This window comes from Leuciscus leuciscus, assembly GCF_965113295.1.
Source record: "Leuciscus leuciscus genome assembly, chromosome: 6".
Taxonomy (NCBI): Eukaryota; Metazoa; Chordata; class Actinopteri; order Cypriniformes; family Leuciscidae; genus Leuciscus; species Leuciscus leuciscus.
In genome coordinates, this window is record NC_138730.1 from 40,669,835 (window position 1) to 40,692,534 (window position 22,700).

At 37.7% G+C, this 22,700-nt stretch overlaps 2 protein-coding genes across 2 annotated transcripts in view; both read left to right on the forward strand.

Moving 5' to 3' along the window:
* The window catches only part of LOC309501214 (G-protein-signaling modulator 2-like), a 159,780-nt gene that overhangs the window by 101,621 nt on the left and 35,459 nt on the right, over positions 1-22,700 (forward strand). The gene's annotated exons all lie outside the window — the stretch shown is intronic.
* Positions 14,430-21,800, forward strand: klf6b (Kruppel like factor 6b). The gene is made up of 4 exons (XM_082171874.1): positions 14,430-14,687; positions 16,150-16,615; positions 19,262-19,385; positions 19,465-21,800. Exons 1-4 carry the CDS (start codon positions 14,586-14,588, stop codon positions 19,514-19,516), a joined length of 744 nt encoding a protein of 247 aa, XP_082028000.1. The 5' UTR covers positions 14,430-14,585; the 3' UTR covers positions 19,517-21,800.

The window sequence follows — 22,700 nt, forward strand, 5'->3', positions numbered from 1 at the left end:
GAGCGATCGTGAGGCATAGCAGAGAGGTTGTCCTTCCTGTAGCAGACATGCTCCAAGTCCGTCCTTTGATGAGTCTGCCTGTAGTGTAAGTGGTTTTCTGTGGTCGTAATATCTCAACAGCCTGTGTCAGAGCAGCTTTCAGGGCCACTAAAGCTGCAGTGTGGTGTGGACACCACTGCCACAATGTGTCCTTCTTGAGCAGCTGTCTGAGCGGTGCTGTCAGTGAGGCCTCATTTGGGACATACTGCGCCAAGAACTTGGTCATGCCCAACAGGCGTTGGAGGCTTTGTTTATCCTCTGGGGGCGGCATGTCAATGATTGCCTTAATCTTGGCATCATCAGCCCTCTGACCTGCTGAGGTGATTATGTGTCCCATATATTTCACAGTGTCAACCTTGTACTGTATTTTGTCTTTGTTAAACTTCACGTTTGCTGCCATTGCTCTCTCCATCACTTCATAAAGGATTTTGTCGTGTTCATGTTCTGAGGCTGCAGCTATTATCATGTCATCAGCGACAATATGCACACCTGGAATGTCACCAAAGGTCTCACAGTTCTTCTGCTGGAACACCTCGCTGGCTGACTTAATCCCGAAGGGAAGCCTGAGGAAACGGTATCGGCCCCACGGTGTATTAAAGGTGCACAGTTTTGAAGATGGCTCGTCCAGCTTAATTTGCCAGTATCCATCCTTTTCGTCCAGGATGGTGAAGATGGTTTTACCTGCAAGTTTGCTGCGCACATCTTCAGGTGTAGGGATGGAGAAATGCTGGCGTCTGACAGCTTCGTTCAGGTTACAAGGATCCAAACACACCCTTAGTGAACCATTCTTTTTCTTTGTGACAACGAGACTGTTCACCCATTCAGTCGGCTCTTTGACAGGCTTTATCACCTCCCTCTTCTCCAGATCATGCACCGAGTGTTTCAGTGTATCCATGATCGCAAGAGGTATGTTTCTACACCCATGAATCACAGGAGGAACAGATGAGTCAACATGTATGTGATGTACTCCCGGAAACTCACCCAGTCCTGTGAAGACCACTGCATATCTTTTAATCAGCTCCTCTTTGGTGGATGGAGACTGTGGGGGCTTAGTTGTGAGTTCTTCAACCCTCTTCACCAGCTCCAACCTTGCACACGCTTCACCTCCCAGAATCGCTTTGTCTGCCTGTGTTGTTACATGGAACTTTACAGTGGCACTGTGTCTGGAGGTTTTACACTGCAGGGAAGCAACACCACATGAGGGCAGGCGGGCTCCCCCAAAAGCGATTAACACAGTCTTTGTGGGTTGTAGTTGAATGGGACCTGGGAGTTGCTTGAAAATGGACATGGGCAGCACACAATCGGCATATTTATGATATTTTAACCTTTATAAAGGGCATTTTTCCCTAATCGTTTGCTTCATCTTTCATTTAAAATTCTTAAATTTGATCAATAAATTACAATAGAATAATAACATGCTAAAGGGCTGTTACCAATCAAATAAACTGCATTAAATAATGTAATGAGATTATTTAAAATATTTTTTTAATATACAAATAAGAAATATTATTTGTGCATAGAAATAATATTTATAAACCGCCAGTAGGAGGCGGCAGGCGACCATCTTAATGAGTGAGTCATTGATGCAATGTGCATAAAGTTAAAATACTGAAACTAATAAAACAAGTTTTAAAAAATAATGTTTAATTTGATTAAATTTTAGATGATGGAATATGCAGAAAGAATAGAATTAAGCAGAAAGGTCTATGGCTTTACATAGCTTATTCATTTCGTGCATCATGTTTTTGAAAAGTAACTAGAAAGTAACTAGTAAAGTAACTAATTACTTTTGAAAATAAGTAATCAGTAAAGTAACTGGATTACTTTCTTGGAGAAGTAATCAGTAACTAATTACTTTTTCCAAGTAACTTGACCAACACTGCGCTTGAGTGATCAAGTATTCCAATGTTTTAAAAAAAGTTACATTCGATTCCTCCGTCCTCGCGTCTTTTCCTTGCAGCCTTCCCTCGCATCCTACAGGGGGCGGAGCTGAGACGCGAGGAAAGGAAGCGAGGAAAGGAAACGAGGATGCACAAATAAGAAATGAGAAGCACCCAATGAGGCATTCTCGAGGTCGGACATCCGGGACTTTTACTCCCATAATCCACTGCGCGCACATAGCAACGCGGCGAAGGGTAAAACAAACAAGCGCCTGCCATTAAGCAACACGAAGCGGAAGACAAACGAGCGCCGAGCTTTTTTCCTTTGGTTGCAAATCATGCCGAAAAACTGTTGTGTTGTTGGTTACACCAACAACAGCGTAAAAAGGAGTGACCTCTCCTTTTATTTGATTCCTAGCGAGGCAACTGAGCCAGAAAGGAGAGAGAAACATCAAACTGGAGTGTGACGCAAAAGATCAACATGCATCTAGTTTGCACCTAGCTCAATGACCAAACATGATCTGAATTTATTTTCGACACAACACTTGAAATTAAAAGCATAAAAATTGCAATGAATTTTGTTTATTCAAACATATAGTCCGGAGGAAAAGCATAGCAAATGGTGTTTCTTGCTCTTATTCTAACGTTACACTGCAGTAACACAGTACCTGCAGATGCTGAGCTGTTAAAAAATTTAAGGATTCCATATTGCAATGAGGTCGTTTACAACAATAATGGCTAACTTACTAGCACCTGTTGTCCCCCATATAAAATACATGATGATTTCTAATGACAAATTTGAAAAACTAGTAGGCTACTTGGGAGGTTAACTGCTACAAAAATGGTAATCCATGTCAAAATACAGATCTTGGAGGTACAAATTGAATCCATAAGGCTTGAGGATACATTAAATGTTTCTGAAAAGAACAGAATATTTTGCTAACAAATATTTTTTTAGCGACAGCTTTCTGTGGTACCTGGTCAATGCAGGCGCTAGGAGACTGTCTATATACTGATAAGACATTATGTAATAGAAGAAGAAGATCTGTATTCATATAACGTTAGCGCCTTTCACTGAAATGTAACGTAGCTAACGTTAGTCACAAAGCGCTTACATGAGTGTTTTATTACATTCACTTCTCACCACCGACATACATTCGCATACACATATATCATTCATTATTAATACAAAGTAGTCCGTTAGTATCCATAACTGACATAATCCACAGCAAAACTTCTGTGAATAGATACCTTTTTGATTTGCCTCGGGCTTTGCCTTCGGTTTGTTTTACCCTTCAAACATGGTTGCTATGCAGGTCACATGATTTGTGACGTAACGCCGACCTCGAGAATCTTTCAGCTACGAAAGAACACATATGGCGCTTTTCCATTACCAGTACCAGCAGCTCAACTCGACTCGAGAGTCTCGCTTTTCACTCCGTTTTCCATTGCAGATAGTACCGCCACAATAGTACCTGGTCGTCATAGCGACACCGCAGGAAACTGCCGTGACTTAATCTTCTACGCGAGACACACCCGCTAGCTACCCACACACACAGGACAATGGAGGAAATCGAGTGCATGCTGTTTTTGGATGGTTTTGTTTTTGTTTTTGCTGTTTTTTATTCAGGATACTCCGTCTAGCGCGTGCAATGATGACGCAGTGAATAGTGACGATTCTCTCTGACCAATCAGCAGTCTGCCGTGTTTTCACGTCACATTTTAGTATCGCCTCAGTTCGCAACCTCGCCGGAGGTGGTACGAAAAAAAGTACCTGGAAGCAGGTACAGGTACAACTTTTACACAGTGGAAAACCAAACAAAGGCGAGTCGAGTCGAGCCGAGGCGAGCTGGTACTGTGTAGTGGAAAAGCGCCATTAGTAACCACCATAGACCGTTAACACACAACAAGATTTAACCTCCCATTAACCCCTTGTAGGACTACATTAACAAACCACCTTATATATAATACATTTTATATTTCTCTTTTTTTTTTTTTTTTTTTCACAGGTCCAGTCGATCAGGCTTTGTGATACACCTGCCAAACCTGGTTCTCACCGGTTTTGGGAGTGCACTGATGCCCCTCTGGAGACACCTGACCAGTGTCTGTCGCAGTATCCTACAGGTCAACCCCTGCAGCGTGCTCCTGTGTTTTATTGCTGTTGCCTTCCGACATGGGCACAAGATGACGACCATTTCTCCTTAAAGTGCCCTGTGGTCCACTGACCAAGTAAGATCTAGGTGTTTCATGTGTAGATGTCACAGTACCTGTAGATCTTGTATCTGTGATCCACACTTGATCTCCTGGTGACAGGTCAGAGAGATTTCTCACTCTGTGTCTGTGGTCATAGTTGCTTGCGTCCATCCATCTCTTCTCCCTTTCTTTATGCTGCACCGACCGGAGGTCTGGGATGGCTGGCTCCAACACCACTGGGAACGCTGGCACAGTGGTGCGCAGGCAGCGCCAATGAGCAGTTGGGCTGGACTGAAGCCATTGCTCAAAGGAGTGCTCTTGTAAGCCAGCAGCACAGGGGTCTGTTGCTTTCTTCAGCATGTTTTTGATGGTTTGGACAGCACGCTCAGCCTCCCCGTTGCTTTGAGGGTACCTTGGGCTGCTCGTTGCATGCTCGAATTAATACTCAGTTGCAAAAGCTGTCATGTGAGCCCCCGCGAACTGAGGCCCAGTGTCTGTGACCAGAATCTCCGGTATGCCGTGCCTGGCGAAAATTGACTTGAGGTGTTTTACCACATCCACACTTCTTGTCAGGCTCAGATGGGCCACATCCGCATACCTGGAAAAATAGTCTACAACGAGCAAATAGTCTTTGTTTTTCAATGTGAACAAATCAGCCCCTAGCTTCTGCCATGGCCTATAGGATAGTTTGGAAGGCATAAAAGGGCTCAGTCACATTGACAAGTTCTTTAACGCACACCGTGCATTTCAACACCAACTCATCTATTTGGCTACTTAGCCCAGGCCACCAGACTGATTGCTTGACTCGTTCACGGCACTTGACTATTCCCTGGTGTCCTTTATGAATTTTCTCTAGCACTCTATTCCTCATTACTGAAGGGATAACTAGCCTAGTACCCCGCAATAATAATCCATTGTGAGTGCTGAGAACAGCCCTTTCAGTCCAGTAGGGTCTTACTAGCGCATCCAGTCTGCTGCGATCTGGCCAGCCCTCGATGCAGTACTTCATTAGGCCTACTTCATTTTCCCTGGGATGTGCATGATTGTGTATCTGTACCTCATGAGTCTCATTCTAAATCTTTGTATTCTAGGTGGGAGGGAATCCAGCGCTTGTCCACCCAGCAGGCTCACGAGGGGTTTGTGGTCTGTCTCTAGCTCAAAATGGAGACCAATGATGAAGTCACTGAATCTTTCACATGCCCAGGTCAGGGCCAGTGCTTCTTTCTCCACTTGAGCATAGCGCTGCTCATATGACGCATATGCCACCGGTGCCCAGGTTCCCTGGCATTTCTGCAGAAGTACGCTACCAAGCTCATACGACGAGGAATCGGCTGAGATTTTAAGTTCTTTGTTTGGGTCATACAACTGCAGAACTGGAGTAGACTGTTCAAAGTGGGTTTTTTTCTTCTCCTTTTCTCATATAATGTCCGCTATCCTTTCACTCACTGTATCACCACTTCTGACACCATGTTGTGTTGGGTTCTTAAGATGTCGAATAAAGATGCAACAGGGTAGATTTACATGACTTTTCTTTTTTATTCACTTCATTCCAAACCACCACACCCCTCTACTGCCCCCTGGTGCCCAGACAATGTAACAATATTATAGATCACACCACACATATGTTCAGTTTTACTAACTTATTAAGCTTGCTCAGTAGCTCAGCTGGTTCAGAATTGTAGGCCTACTTGTGATGCGGAGATCTCGGGTAGCCTATAAACTCCGTGAAATACGAGTCAAGGTAAAATAGGTCAAAAACAAGCTAAAATGCTGTGGTTACGATTACTTTTTCGCATTGGCTTACATTAACACTATCGGGTAGATTTAGGGTATAGTGGAGGTGTACGTTATTTTAAAACGTGATGGAGCATAATCTTTTAGCGCCACTCACGGGTAATAAAACGTTGCCATATTCACGTTCATCTGTTCTGGAAAATAACTTAACACGCTTTTAGCGCCACTCACTGGACATGTCACTTTGAAACTGTTGCGAAACGTGCACGACGCAACTTATTTTGCGTTTTGAGAAAATGTTGCCACTATACATTTTTCAAATGAGCCTAGGCTAAAAAAAAAAAAAACACCTTGAGAGAAAGCATGCTCATGTAGTGCATTTTTCGAAGATACATTGAATAAAGGGGGTCGTTTTTTGAGAAGATAAGGTCCTCTGATCTTAATGTTAAAAGTTAGTATTAGTAAATAATGTACATTTGCGGTATTTTGCACGTAGTTCATTTGGGCTAATTAGTAGTGCTCATTCTCCATCCACTATAGGGTCATGCTTAAAAAAAAGGTTGAAGCGTTGATAGACTTTTGCCCACTAGAGGGCGCCAGTTCCACTAAAATAGACCTGAAAACAATTATAAATTAATACATTGTATATTAAATAATAAATATATGAACAATAAAAAGCAAGCCCCAAACACTAGAGTCCTGAAAAGCCAACAGTCAGACTCGGAAATGCTGGGGGGGAAAACATTAATCAAAATAATAAAAATAAAAAAGCTAATTTATATTTTTATATAATTCAGTACATTATTAATTAAAGACATTTATTAACATATTTAAAGTGAAAATATTAATGTTAAGTAAAGACATTAGTTTACATAGCTATAGTTACATAGTTATGTTAGAGCTTTAGTTTCTCATTTTGTTGATGACTCGTGCACTGAAAAAAACCCTAAATTTTCACTCAGAAATTTCAGAAAGAAACAGCAAGTGACATTGAATTAAGTATAAGGAAATAGGAGTAAAAAATGAAATAGTATTTTGTGTGTGTGTGTGTGTGTGTGTATGTGTGTGTGTGTGTGTGCGCAGGCGCATACGGTGTGTTTACAGGGTGTGTCTCCATGCTGTCAGTAGCAGGTTTACAAATATAAATATTACATACATCTCTGTCAGACAGAAAGCCCTGTGTGTGTCTTATGGATTATAGTGAGGATACACCCTTGTGATTCGTTCTCCCTCTCCCTCTCAAACACACACTCACAGGCTGCATTATTGCCCATATTGCTTCCATTAGGGTAATGTGTGATGCGTCTGAGCTAGAACATGCTGTCCTCTCTTTCTGCTTACTCAACAAACACTGATGAAATATGAAATGGATGTGAGGGCAGACATATCAACATGATAGTGTTCTGGCCTAATGTTTCTGAGTGGCACAGTGACTGCAGGGCCAATTCTATAAATCATTTTAGAGAACTAGTTTGTATACAATATAACAAACTAGATGGTCTACAGATAGATAGATAGATAGATAGATAGATAGATAGATAGATAGACAGACAGACAGACAGACCCATCTGAGAAACACAGTGTGTGTGGGACTGTGAGTCCTGTTAAATCTGTTGTGCACCCATCAGCACTTTTATGTGTATATCCCGTGCCTGTGAACGAGTCAGCGCAGGTTAATTGTACAAAGTGATGCAGATATGGCCTATTCTAGGAATTTCAGGACGTTAACGGAGAACATTGTCATTGTCACAACAGCATGTCGTTCGAAGTGATTCTTGGTAATGGTTTAGCTTTCCTGAGAAAATAAAACAAGTCTCGTTCATAAAGGCAGAACGTTTGAATTGGATGACAGAACATCAAAGCACCAAGCATATCATAAAGGATCTCATAAAAAAAAAACATGGTGTTTTGTATGATGGCGAGCCCAGACTGGAACCACATTTATTATCACAGTGGATGTTCTAAAGAAGTCTAGAATAATACCAGACCAAGAGAATGTCTCAAGCTTTAGGTATGTACAGTATGCTTGCTTAAATCTACTTCTAGGAACAGCCAAATTACCAACAAAACAAAGCAGTTGCTACAAAAAAGGAATGTTTCTAAGAACAAAAACACCCCTTTAAACAAGTCTGATCAAGTTTGTGTGGCTGTATGTGTGTGTATAACGGACTGGGGTGGATTCAAGGATGTATCCAAACACTCAAGAAGGTTATTGCTTAAACACAATTATCTGAAGATTGTGCAGAATTGTGCTCAGTGTCCATAATGGATGTACAAACCTGGAGGGATTCTCACACTTCTGTTAGACTCATTGAAAGACTGTTGGCTTTCTGTCTGTCTATCTATCGTTCTGTCTATCTTTCAATCTCTATCATTCTATTGGTCAATCTATTGTTCAGTCTGTCGATCACTCTAGTTCGCCTATTCCGAATGTGAATGAACTGACTCTGGGCCCTATTTTAACGATCTGAAACGCAAGTATCAAGCGCGAAACGCAAGTAACTTTGTGGGCCGGGTCTTGGGCGCTGTTGCTATTATACCGGCGGGATAAATGACTCATGCGCCCGACGCAAATCTAAAATGGGTTGGTCTGAAGTAGCTTCATTATTCATAGGTGTGGTTTGGGCGTAACGTGAGATAAACCAATCAGAGCGACATCTCACATTCCCTTTAAGAGCAGGCGTGCTTGTTCCATGGCGGATTGATATTATAACGGCGGATTTGCCAGACACACACCAGGAGCGGTTCACAGCCGAGGAGACCGACGTTCTTGTCAGGGCCATAAAAGACAGAGAAGTGACATTTTATAGGGATGGAGAAACACACCCAAATTAGCTTCGGTTAAACAGGCGTATAATAATTTGGGTAAATGTGTAAGCTAGATTTATGCCTATTTTTTCGCATCTTCATGGACACAACAATGATTTCCCTCGTGTGTTAATATTTTTCCTTGTAATAATGGATGGTTTTCTAAAAATGAGAACTGCTGCGTCTGTGTGTAGATGAGATAACCAAAGTGTATGCACGCTACATTGATTATGGCCAAGCATGCGCCCTTAAAATAGCATATGAATAACATGCGCAACACGCCATGCAGGTGTTTGCAGGTGTTTTCTAAACCTGCAAAATAGCACCAGGGAACGTTTGCGCCGAAACACGCCTCCTCTTTGCGCTGAACCGCCCCCGGGAGCGCAAATGCATTTCCTAGTTTACCGACGTGCGTCTGTGGAGGGAAAAGTCCGCTGTGCGCGGGTGCAAAATAGGAATGATACATGCGTCGGTGTACTAAGTCAATTGCGCTGGGTGCAAGATAGGGCCCTCTGACTCTTGTTCAAAATCTTTCTTTTCAATAAACTCTGTGTACACAAACAATGTTCTCAATGCTGGAGTTCATGTGTAGAGCCCCTGCTGATATTTCGAGCACAGTTTCATGTTGTGTCGAGCCTTCTTAGTGTTTTAAAAATAGTGACTTTTGATGCTATTAGAAGTGGCCCAAGCACTCCCATTCAAATGGCAATTTGACCGAAAACGAAAATACGGTCAAACTTAAAAGTGGCGTTTCCATTTTAATTATGCTTTTAAACTAAAGTTTGCCTCGGGTAGATTTACAAAAAGACCCTAGGTTGCATTTTGGCGAGAGTTACCCTTTAACTTTGAACAAAATGTATAGCAATTGTGTTGCTTAAGCTCATTTTAATGAAGCAATTTGAACAAGCAGCCAAAAATATATTTTTTTCAGTGTACATTAGGGCATTGCATGTTTAATTTAGTGCGACTGTCATCCAAGTATGACACATGCAGGCAAATATGGACACAAGGAAACTGTGAAGATCAGTGATGCAGTTACTTTCCAGTTTGCTTTGACCCTCTCCCTCTTTCTCCCTTTGAATCATTTTTTACTTCTACTATTACTAATAAATGTGTCTTTGAATAGAAAATAAAACTAGCAATATGATATGACACATTGAGACTTAATACGATTCCAGGTATATGTGTACACTGTGCAGGTATATGTGTCCTGGTTTATGCATGTAAAAATAGTATTACATTAGCAAGCTGGAACAGAGCTGACACACACACTCACACATGTACATACCGGTACACACATTCATGGTATTTTAGTAATCCCTCTGACATCCCCAATCTGCTGAACCCCACCTTATAGGAACAGAACTACAAAAGTACAGAAGAAATATAATACCAGCTCAATACATCAAGATACAATAAAGTTGCAAAATTCATGTCATCAATTTTACAATGTCAATCCCTTAAAAGGACATTTCCCAATCACGTATGACAGTCTCGTAACAGAACAATGTGCTCTCACGTTCAGGCACACACACACACCTTGGCTGAGCATTTAAACTTGTGTAGTCTTGTATGTCTTTTTTTTTAATTCCATTAAATTCCACCTTATTAGCCTTATTTGTCAGGCTTGGTATGAGGGATCATGGGAAATTAGCACACAATAAAACTACATTTCCCAAAGTTTCTGTGGAGACTTCTTGTTAAAGACACAATATGTACGATTTTTGCATTAAAATATCGAAAAACCACTAGAACAGTTATATATTTTGTCGACTTATTTAGGCTACTTACATTATCCCAAATGTTTCCAACAATGTTTAAATCCAGAGAAATCTGTAATTTTAGCCAGTGTAACGGAAACACCACAGATGCTTTAATATATAATGTGTTTTATTAGACAGGTGAGCAATACCTTTATCAACAGAAAATGAATCATTGTTATATATATATTGTTGTTATATATTATATATTATGTAATGTTACAACATAACTTTCAACACTCAAATGTAATTTAGTATGATTGTTTTGACCAAGTAAAATTGCGCTGCGTTTCCCCACTATTTTAATTTGTCAAATAAAGTGACCTGTATAATTCAGCACTTTTAAAGTGAATTTAAAGCTGCAGTCCGTATCTTTTTTGGGTTAAAAATGATCCAAAATAAATGTTTGCGCAAGTACATAACCAGCCAGTGTTCAAAACTATCTGCTTGCCTTAGCTCGATTCAAAACGGTAAGAATGTAATAATGTTAATTTCAGTGTTACTGGTGGATTTACGCAGGAAATTCGAGCATGTCTTTGCGTCATTACGTCACATCTGTGTACATAAAGAAGGTGTTAAATGTAGTCACACAATGCTGATGTTGTTAACATTAACAATTTGAGAACAAAGTATAATTTGCATGGTTTGACGTGATATGATAAGCGAGCGTTAGATTTAATCAGCACAATTTACTGCAATGCTTTTTTCCCTTAGTTGGTCAGAACAAAAGTGGATGTTACACTTTACTTGTTCAGACATTTTCCGATAAATTCTTACGTTGGTCATACTTCCAAAAATTTAAATCTGTGATTCCGAACATATTTTGCAAAAGCAGCAGCTCTTCCGTCGCACACTGTTGTTTTGTATAGTGCAATTTGTGTGAATAACTCATTTATTTGTTTTGGAATTTTATATCAAGCTTACCAGTTATATGGTTTAAATTTAAATATTTTTTTGTCAATGTGGTTGATTTTGCATTTTATTTTGCAATTATTAGTTTATATAGTGCATTTATTGTGTTGTGGGTATGTCTACTGATTGAAATATTGAATGTCTTCCCGTTACTAGTCATGATTTACCATAAAAACAATCTCTGTGAATTTTGAGTATGCTGTAAATGACTAAATCTCTGAAAGCACGTGTGTGTGTGTGTGTGTGTGTGTCTGTACACAAACAGTGTGAGTGTAATCATAGAAAATATGAGTCACCACAACTGTACACACTCCCTTCCCTGTGTGTTTCTGCATGTTGGTGCATGTGTGTGTGTGTGTGTGTAAATGGTGTATTATCCATTCAAAGAGCTTTGATAAGGATGAAAAAAGGATTGTAAACAGACTGACATGCCTCAGTGGTTTTATGAGGTAAAAAATATATGGGTTCAGGTTTGTGTACATGCTTTCAGTTATTTACTTACAGTAGTCCTCTAACGCAAGGCTTTTATGGATGTGCAAAGCATAATAGCAGTCATAAGTCATAAGTGTATATTGTGATTGTCAAAAGATTTTAGTAACTAAACTGAATTTTATTAGGTTTAGTGACAACATGTTACAATGTTTACATGGTACAATTTCTGGTAAGCTACGTTTTTTTTATTATTGCTTGACACAAATTTCACGATTTCAATGAAATTAATTTCTTGTGATTTGATGACTCATTTGGATAAATATTAGATAGACGTTAATTTTTCTCAAGAAAAAAAAAACTCACCTATTGCTGTAAACACATAGAGCCCTATCAGCTGGTATTATTTAAGGTTAAAAATAGACTAACTCAAATTAAATATAATGCGTTTTTTTTTTTTTTTTAAATAAAACAACTTTAGTAAAAGTAAAATAAAATATGTCAAGTAAAAATATTATAAATATGTAATATAGTACACATATTTAGCTAAATACTCTCTATAGCCCATATTATGGTCATTAAATTGCTTTCCTGAGGTAAATGTTATGTGACATAATTGTTCTCCAGGTGTTTTATTGACCCCTTTCCGCGGATGAAAAACACTGATTGATCGATATCATGTATGAGGAATATACATTTCGGTAAGTTGTAAGATCCAATCATTTGACCCAGCGATTTGTTTATGAATCAGTCTGATCCAGTTTACAAGACACTAGACAGAGAATCATTGAAATCAGTGACTCAATGATCCTGCTCATTTGAAGGGAAAGATGAATAACGACTTTAATGTCAATCCCTTCTTCTCAAAAATAAGACTTCAAAAGACTTAAATTTAACCCATTCACTGCAGGACACTTGCCACTTTTTTCCCCCCTATCACATACGTTAGTAATCATCAGTGTCATTAGGTTGCCTTCAAAAGCTTAAACACTCAAAATCCATCCTGTGAAAACGGTTTTGAAATTGGACATTGTGTTACCATGGAAACGGAATAAACACTCAATAAATATGGCATCAAAAAATATGCAATGGTGGGTATCACCCGGTGGCTATATTTGGTATTACACCTCAAATCTCAATAAGGCATCAAAATAAGGCATCAAAAAATATGCAATGGTGGGTATCACCCGGTGGCTATATTTGGTATTACGCCTCAAATCTCATAGTAACTTCAATTTTTGTGATATCATCTTCAAATTTGGGACTCAACTTGGTTAGACATATAGCTTTGATGTCATAGCAAAAATGTACAGTACAGCACATATAAAAATGTACAGTACATTTGCTTTCAGGAATAACTTTAATTTTTTAAGTGCTTTCACATCAGCAATAATCTGCTGCTTGTCGCCTTTAAAAAGAGTATTCCAAATACTTTGGAATACAGTATTCTGTAATACAGTAGCCTGGATCATTCTAGAATTACAACCCTTTAAGTTTAGATAGTGCATTTTCTATGCTCAGTTAAGTGGATAAAGCATGATTTCAGATCATAAGATCATTCAGACTGTCACAAGTTAAGCTTGGTGACAGGACATGAATTACATGGACTTGATACACATGCACACATCACTACCTGATTATGCCGGCATTTACCATCTTTTAAGATCAGAATGATGTTGTAATGTGTTTCCCCCATTTGAAATGAATCTGATATACATTTTGTTTTCTGTTTAATTTAATGATTAATTTTCTTTAATAACTTCACAACCAGGTATAATTGCAATCAGAATTACCTTTTATTTCTTGAAAGAATTACCCCCCAAAACTTTGTTTTGGCTGTTGGCCTTTTGGTCTCATCCCATGCTGCACCATCAAACAAACATGTTTTTGTAGCATTAGCATTGCCTAATTGGACTGAACCATTGGTAATTTTGTATGGGGGAGGGGGAATATCTGGTAAACAATTTTCCCCCCTCCCCCATACAAAATTACCAATGGTTCAGTCCAATTAGGCAATGCTAATGCTACAAAAACATGTTTGAATCAAATGGACTGTTTGATGGTGCAGCATGGGATGAGACCAAAAGGCCAACAGCCAAAACAAAGTTTTGGGGGTAATTCTTTCAAGAAATAAAAGGTAATTCTGATTGCAATTATACCTGGTTGTGAAGTTATTAAAGAAAATTAATCATTGAATTAAACAGAAAACAAAATGTATATCAGATTCATTTCAAATGGAGACCATGTCCTTACACAACTTACACAATATTTTAATAATGCTTTTGCATCATTTTTTTAAGTGTCAGCCCTCCAAAACCTCTTCCTTCAACCTTAGTATACGTATCAGGAAAATGCTTTAGCAGAAAGATAGCTCTAATTCAATTTGGTTAACAATAAAAAAAAAGTTGCACCAGTTTAAATATGAAAGCAAGTGTAGAAATGCCTACCACAAGTAATACTTCCTCAAATGAAAAGGGTATGTTTATATACCTCCCCAGAAATAGCGCCAACTACAACGCACCAATCATCACCCAGAGAGACTCACCGATAACCAATGACACACCCAGTGGGTGGAGTCGAAATGGTGGGCGAGGCACTAGCAGAAGCCTCTGATTGGTCCGCTCACCGCTGGTGACGGCGCTCAACGTGTTTCGCTTGTTTTGAAACGGGAATGTTTGCTACTCTGCAAAGTTTGCAGCGCTTCTGTGCATCCGAGCGTCCGCTGAAGAGAAACAAGCTGTTGCCTTCCCTCCGCGCATGAAGACACGGCGGGAAAGCGGCTTTTCCAGGATTCCCAGCTGGGTTTGACAGATCTGCGCGTGGGAGGGATATGGATGTTATTCCCATGTGCAGTATTTTCCAGGAGCTGCAGGGTGTCCTTGACACGGGATACCTGTCCGCACTGCCATCTTTGGAGGAGTACTGGCAACAGGTACTGTAAAGTTTAAACAACCTGTTTTATTTAGCGAATACTTTGATCAAAGATAGGAGTAATAAAAGCAAAGAAGCGATATAATATCGGATTTATTTGTATATAACATTTCCTACGCTTATATTTTACGTTTAGTTTTAAAGTGGATAAAAAGCAACACATTTCACCACTGAAATGGATGACATGACACGTGCAACTAAATTAAAATAATAAATAATTAAGCTATCTATCCGACGTTTTGATAAGTGATTTTAATTTAGCAGTCAAACCGAATGACTTTTCTTTTTACCAGTATAAAATAACATTTTCTCGTTCTACAATATTAGTATATTTTGAAAGATGAGAGTGATTGTTTGTGCTCTATATACGCACATACCGTTCAAAAGTTAGGGGTTTAATGTTTTTTGGAATTAGTCTCTTATGCTCTTATTATGGCTGCATTTATTTAATCAGAAAAAAAAAACCCCAGTAGTATCATGAAATATGATTACATTAACAGTTCTATTTTAATACATATTAAAATGTGACTTATTCCTCTGATGGCAAAGAATTTTCAGCATTATTACTACAGTCTTCAGAGTCACATGATCCTTCAGAAATCATTCTAATATGCTGATTTGCTGCTCAAGAAACATTTCTTATTACTATCAATGTTGAAAACAGTTGTGCTGCTTCATATTTTTGTGGAAATCTAGAAACATTTTAATTTTAAAATACCTTGATGAATGTAAAGGTAAAAAGAACAGCATTTATTTGTAATGGATTTTCTTTTTTGTATTATAAATGTCTTTACTACCACTTTTGATCAATTTAATTTTCAATCAATTTTTTTTATTTTTTTTTTAAATGAAATCTTACTGACCCCAAACTGTTGATCTGTACATAACTTTGATATAAAATTACACACATAAGAGGCTAGTTGTCATACTTTTTACTCTAGTGAAGATTTCTCAAGGTTGGTTTATTTTTTTAAATGTAGTTTACATACAGTCTGTAATGTTTTACATTTTGGCATGCAAAAAATAAAAACCCTGTCATCATTTACTCATGCTCATGTAATTACAGACCAGATATTCAGTTTTGCTGAATCTCAGAGGCAATCTTCTCCAAAACACTCAGAAAATTACCAAAAAGTATCACGTGAGGAATAAACAGAAATTGAATACATTATTGACTGATACTTGAGTATGGGCTACTTATGGTAACTTTGTAATTTTTAGAGCTTACTCTCTTAGTAAAAGAGCACCTCTGAAATTCTGCTAAACCTCACATTTAGTGTTCCACAGAAGTCATACAGGTTTTGATGGCATGAAGGTGAAAAAATTTCATTTTAGAATTTTCCGTTTCGTTTTAGAATTTTTCATACAGAATGTTCACCGTTTGTAATGCTATTATTACATGCATATAGTGCATGTTTTCTGGTTGGTGTTTGCGTCACTGATTGCCCGTTTCTCTCTTACAGACTTGTCTTGAGCTTGAGCGCTATCTGCAGAACGAGCCCTATGTCTCTGCAGCTGATCTGAGATCAGTGTGTGAGTGTGACAATCTGTGGAGCCAGTTTCTGCGGTGCTGTGGGACTGAAGCGAGCTCGTCCCCTCCAGAAGATTCCGGCCCCAGTCAGGACGGGATGTCTACGGCTTCCCATTCGTCAGTCAACAGCTGTGAGAAGATCATTGCCTCTCCTGATGTTCTCACACAACCACTGGGTCAGCAGCATGTCACCACACACACCCCCCCGACACCACCCTCCTCGCCCTCCCTCGCTCTTATGGAGGTTAAAGAAGAGGCAGAGGAGGCGAGAGGGGAAGAGGTCAAAGGTGAGGGGTTATCCGAAGGACGAAAGAGAGCTCATCGATGTTACTTCAACGGTTGCAGGAAGGTGTACACCAAGAGCTCTCACCTGAAAGCACATCAACGGACACACACCGGTAAGCAGTTTCTATGTGAGGGTCTATAATCCTACCTGTATTTTGACTTACTGTTGCCACAACAATTTTCTCAGCTTTGGGAAACAAAACTTCTCTCATTTGGATCGTGCTGAATGTCACTCCGGTAAATCTGCCATACAAAGCATTTTTGAAATGCTTTTTGAAATAAATTTCAGATCACAACTTTGCTGAAAATCCTGTTGCACACAAACTGCTACGTCTTCTGTCATCTGATTGATAGTTTATACTTTCTTTTGACAAATAAAAAGGCCTTTTAGTATAATTTGAAAAATGTCCACCATCAGGTCACACCCTCTGTGAAATCAAATCTTTAATGATTTTTTATAAAACAATTTTTTTTTAAACTTTTATTTTGTTATTAATATGTTTTAATATTAACACTTATTAACTGGACTGGACTGAAGCAACCTAGGTATACTAGATTAATCATACATAATTTCCTAGGAAAATCATGTTAAAATATGAGTATCAAATATACATTAGGTTTTTGAGGAACATTTATTTGTACATCTCTTTATCATCATTGTATTGCATTACATCATGTTTTGCCCCACAATAAAACAGACTACAACTACAGAGCTTTAATGCTAAAATATATAGAGATATTTATGTGCAGTTTATGTTGGTAATCTGCTATACTGTTATAGATATCTCATTGTTTTACATTACAAGCTAATTTAATCTTACTTTTTGGCCATATAAATATCAGCAACTGCACCAAATTGCATATTTATGTTCAATTTGGACCTCAAATGTAGTTCTTTCTCAAGTATGAGCTTCATATTCCCACTATATATGCTATTTTAGTCTTAAAAGCCTGATGTTTCAAGTATGATACGCAACAAAAAACACACATGCGAAAGTTTGTAATATTTTGTCGGATGGTTCGAACAGTTTACTGTTTTCATATGTCAGGTTTTACAGGGTTAAAACTTCACAAAATGATAACAGGTGCTGCCATTGCATAATGTTAATTTTTTTAATATTTAGTACGCAGAGCTCTGTGACCTCCTCCTCTTGAAGAGTGATTGAAGAGTGTGTGTGAATGTGGTTTGGTGACTCCCTACATTCTTAGAATGCTCATTCTTAATGATGCTGTCATACATTCTAGGAAACACAGATTACAACACTGTTTCCACACTGTTCATCTTGAATGCAATCTCAAAGAATGTTTGCAAAATTGACTCACTTCCCTAAAAACTAATAAAGATCATAAAGAAACCCAGATCAAAGAACACCATGTAGACGTGGGCTTGTGGTTAAGTATGTGCTTTTCTTTCTATCCTTTGTTGGTTTTCAGATGTCCTCTAAATACACAAATTGACAAAAGCCTGAAAATAAAACCCTCAAAGAATCAGTGACACCACAACAATGTTTAATACATCTTCAAAAATAACAGTTCCAAAAGGCGTTTTTTCGCAACAATGCAAAACAAATGAAGAACAATTTTTCATTCCCCAAAGAATCTTTCACTGAACAGTTCCTAAAAGACCCATTTTTTTATTAGTGTGAAGAACTAAAATAACGACTATAGCTCTATAAAGAACACATACTTCGAATTTTCATGACTTCAGTGATGCTTCTCCAGACACCTTTTTATAGTTTTTCTTATGAAACTTGATGGATTTGTCATAATAACTTCCACAACTAATCTCTCCTCATCTCTATTTGATAATTAACTCTTTCTTTCTTTCTTTCTTTCTTTCTTTCTTTCTTTCTTTCTTTCTTTCTTTCTTTCTTTCGTTCTTTTTAGTTAAGTTGCAAGCCACCACCAGCGTTTTTGATCATTTTCTTAAAATGTTCATGTCTCCCAGAATATTTTGTTGTCTGAATATCTGAACATCCATTTTATTCTAGCTTCATACATTCTTTTTTGTCAAAGACTACGTTCAGATCGGATTCAGAACGATGATCAAAACATAGGAGTAAATCGAGTCTATCAACACCCCTAATGCCTACAGTATATAGTCCTATAGCTCTTCCTGGGTCAACATTTCATTTGATAACATTGGGTAGTTTTGATATATATACTGTTGAATGTTGATGATTGCGTTATTTTACATATGCAAATGATTACATATGAGATCGCTTGTTTCTGCATCAGCTTCGCATTTGTTTTGATCAGGAGATTCAGTACTCTTTCAGAAGATGTGTTATAGCGCCCCCCTAGCGTATAACAGTGAAAACACCGAAAATTCTGTCAATAGCGGGAAGCGTTTTCTCACAAATGACAGAAATTTCCATCAATGGCGGGGAAAGAGTTAATATACATGAGGATCGGTACTACGGCCCAATGAGATTTCAGTGTGGGCTGAGCTGCCTAGAACAACACCATAATTAGAAACAAAGATAATGACAAAATGTATAGGACTGCTTACTGTAAATATACCACTTGTATATTTATTCCATCGCGTCACATGACATGCAGGTTAACAATATACTGTTTCATATTTTTTGTGTGTTTTACTTTTTAAATTATATTTTTACATTTTTATGAACCAAGTAATTATTAGCGTTTCGTCAACTCATGGACACCATTTTGTGAGTCCCTGAATTAGCCTATGTGTGATGTTATGTTGAAATAGAAATAGTGAGTATTGTCGTGTGTTTGCTCGCCCCCTGCAGGTGAGAAGCCGTACAGGTGTTCGTGGGACGGCTGCGAGTGGTGCTTCGCTCGAAGTGATGAACTGACAAGGCACTTCAGAAAACACACTGGAGCGAAACCCTTCAAATGCAGCCACTGCGACAGGTGACCGCGAGTGTGTGTGTGATCGGACAGTGTTTCAAACACAGATTTTGAGCTATATGTAATCATTATCTTCTTTCAGGTGTTTCTCTCGTTCTGATCATCTGGCTCTTCACATGAAGCGACACATCTGAACGAGAGGAGTAAGGGACAGACACACTGGTACAGCACAATAGTGAACAGAATTTGTGTGTAAGAATCTCAAAGACCAGACCAGCACAACTGGTTTTCTATGTATTCATTGAGTGTCAGTGTTGCACCTTCTTGCCAATTATATGCTTTCAGCAAAAGGGAACTAGATTTTGTTCCCATGCTGGTGACAATTTGGCTTGTTGATTCAAGTTATAGCTTAGCTATGAATGCATTGACAATGCTGAAAGTCTGGTGCTGAATACAAGTATCCATATATTTGCAGGCTTTGCAAATTGCAGTATATTCATTTCACGCTGCTTTATAAAAAATTAAATCTTGGTCCACACAGAACATGCGCCATTTTACCATAGTAAATTCTGCCTGCTTTTCCATTCTGCACTAAAAATTATTCACACCACAAAAACTAAAAATTATATTTAAAAAAAAAGAAAGAAACTGCACCAAATGCGTTACAGTATGTATATATACATACTATAGTATATATATATATATATATATATATATATATGATCAACTTTATTTAGTATAACTTTTAAAAGTTAAGTAACACTTTGCATTAACACTGAAAACTCTCTGCTTTATTGTGGAGCTGACATGTTTTTATCCAGAGCAGCTATGTGTCCATGTAGTTGAGAAGAATACATATTTGAGATGAATAAAAGTGTTTATTGCTGTTTATTAAGTCTATCGTCTATAGTTTGCAAATGACAGCAGTTACAGGTTCATTAATTGTGCTGATATTACTGGTAATAAAACCTTTTTAACCACCAAAGCAACAGAATTGCTAAGGACTAAGAATTTACATTTTGTGTCATAAAGACTAGAACGTCTGAATTGTGTTATTGAATGTTTGTTACCTAGAGAGAAGAACTGGATTTGCCACTGTGTAGTATGCTGTAATGTTGTGGTTTTAAAAGAAGCATCAGGAACTTTCACTGGCATTTTCTGGTTACTGAGCACAGATTGACTTGATGTTGGCGGAGCTCCTCAGATGGAGCTCTAACATGTGTTGTCCAGATGTTTAAAGCCCTGCAGTTGTTACAGAGACAAGGGTGTTCACTCACAGGGAATGATAATATGATCTGTTCATATTAGTATAGCTGTTCATGTCTAACTGGAATTCATAATATCTTCAGGGGAATTTAATATACACTCCAATATTATTCCTTAAAGTAGGTCACTTTAAAATTAAAATTTGCCCATGATTTACTCACCCTTAAGCCATCCTAGGTGTATATGACTTTCTTCTTTCAGACGAATACATTCGGAGTTATATTAATAAACACCCTGACGTTTCGGAGCTTTATAATGGCAGTGGATTGCAACCATCCAATTGAAGCTCAAAAAAGTGCATCCATCCATCATAAAAGAACTCCACACAGAAAACGATGAGTTTGTGTAAGAAAAATCTTTATATTTAAAACTTTATAAAGTAAATATATATATAAATATTTATATTTATATAAATATAAATAGCTTCCGGCCATAGTGAAAAGCGCAACTTGCGCAGCTTGTGACGTCAGAAGAAGCGTAGTGTGTCATGGCGTAGCGTAAATATCAGCAGTACATCGCATTACTTGCATAAGTTGCGCTCTAAGTCGGATCCGTTTGTTAGTTTGGCCGGAAGCTAGTTATTTTACATTATAAAGTTTTAAATACGAATATTTTTCTTACATGCATCGTTTTGCTTGAGAAGGCCTTTATTAACCCACCGGAGCCGTGTGAAGTTATTTTATGATGGATGGATGCACTTTTTTTAAGCTTCAATCTGATGGTTGCAATCCACTGCCATTATAAAGCTCGGAAGCTTCAGGGTGTTTGTTAATATAACTCTGATTGTATTCGTCTGAAAGAAGAGAGTCATACACACATAGGAGTAAATCATGGGCTAATTTTCATTTTAAAGTGAACTACTCCTTCAAAAATACTTTGTGCATATTAAGATTTTGAAGGGTTATGAGCTAAACAATTTAACAAACATTTTACGTGTGGTTCATGCTATTTGAACAATTTGAGTTCAAAATTTCTACAATTTCCTGTACCATGATCATTAACATGACATTTGTAACCTTTCAAATATCTCTGCCTAGTGGGCCTGATGTGATGCTTTTGTTTTTATTATGAAAATGGTACTTTTTGTTTGCCTTTTATTGTTGTTTTCTTTGTTAAAAGCAGATATATATGTATGTAGCAACAATATAGTGTAACATTTTTATTCTGTCTTTGTAAATACATTTTATACTACAACAATAATAAATGATTTTTTATAAAGCTCTGTTTTGTAGTTTCTTTTATTATACAATCTGCAAAACATTGCACATTAGATTATCCTTCTTACAGGCGTGGACCTGGATAAAAGAGGGATCCTGTATCAGAGACAACAATAAAGATCCACAGGACTGGAAACAGTAAACAAAGACTCTTCTGGAACATTGTGTGCTACAAAATATGATGCACTTTGTTCAATGTTACAATAAATGTTCAGTACTGCAAGTTCATGGGAGTCTTTTACAGACTTGTTGCTCTACATGAACTTAAAACAGATGCGCTACAAACCCACTCACACAAAAACACTGGGAAAGAAACGTTCAAATTCTGACTTAATTGGGACTTTAGTTCTGTAGTTTAATAACATTTTAGTTCTGAAAAGTAAACAAAATATTGTTTTATAACATAAACATATTCAATTTTATTAATATGCAGAAAACATTCATTCAAAACAAATCTGCAATACTTAAATTATACACGTACTTTGTCTTCCATATATAATAGGCTATGCACGTTGTTATAAGATGACAAGCGCAGATTCTAATTTATTTATTTGCAGAAAACGCTAAATTCAGTACAAATCTGCAGTAATTAAATAATATATGCATTACAGGTTAAATGTGCTTAATCTTCCAATAGGCTATGTAATAAAGATGTGTGTAGGATACACTCACACACTCACAAGTAAATCTCCTTCAAATAAAGATTGTATCAATTACATCATGGCGACATTAAACACTTTCATTTAAACCGATTTAGAAAATAATAATAATAATTCAAATTAATTAAATATTTTTTAAATAGACTGCAGCAATTAACATTGTCAGAATAAATTATTATTAAACTTATTATTAAAATTATTATTAAAATTATTAAACTATTTTGAAGAAAAAACAG

What these genes read in the sequence shown, in the direction of transcription:
- klf6b (XM_082171874.1), top strand. Translation starts at nt 14,586, where the DNA reads ATGGATGTTATTCCCATGTGCAGTATTTTCCAGGAGCTGCAGGGTGTC. An exon ending in TGGAGGAGTACTGGCAACAG is followed by an intron (nt 14,688 to 16,149) that starts GTACTGTAAAGT and finishes TCTCTCTTACAG; the next exon opens with ACTTGTCTTGAGCTTGAGCG. An exon ending in AAATGCAGCCACTGCGACAG is followed by an intron (nt 19,386 to 19,464) that starts GTGACCGCGAGT and finishes ATCTTCTTTCAG; the next exon opens with GTGTTTCTCTCGTTCTGATC.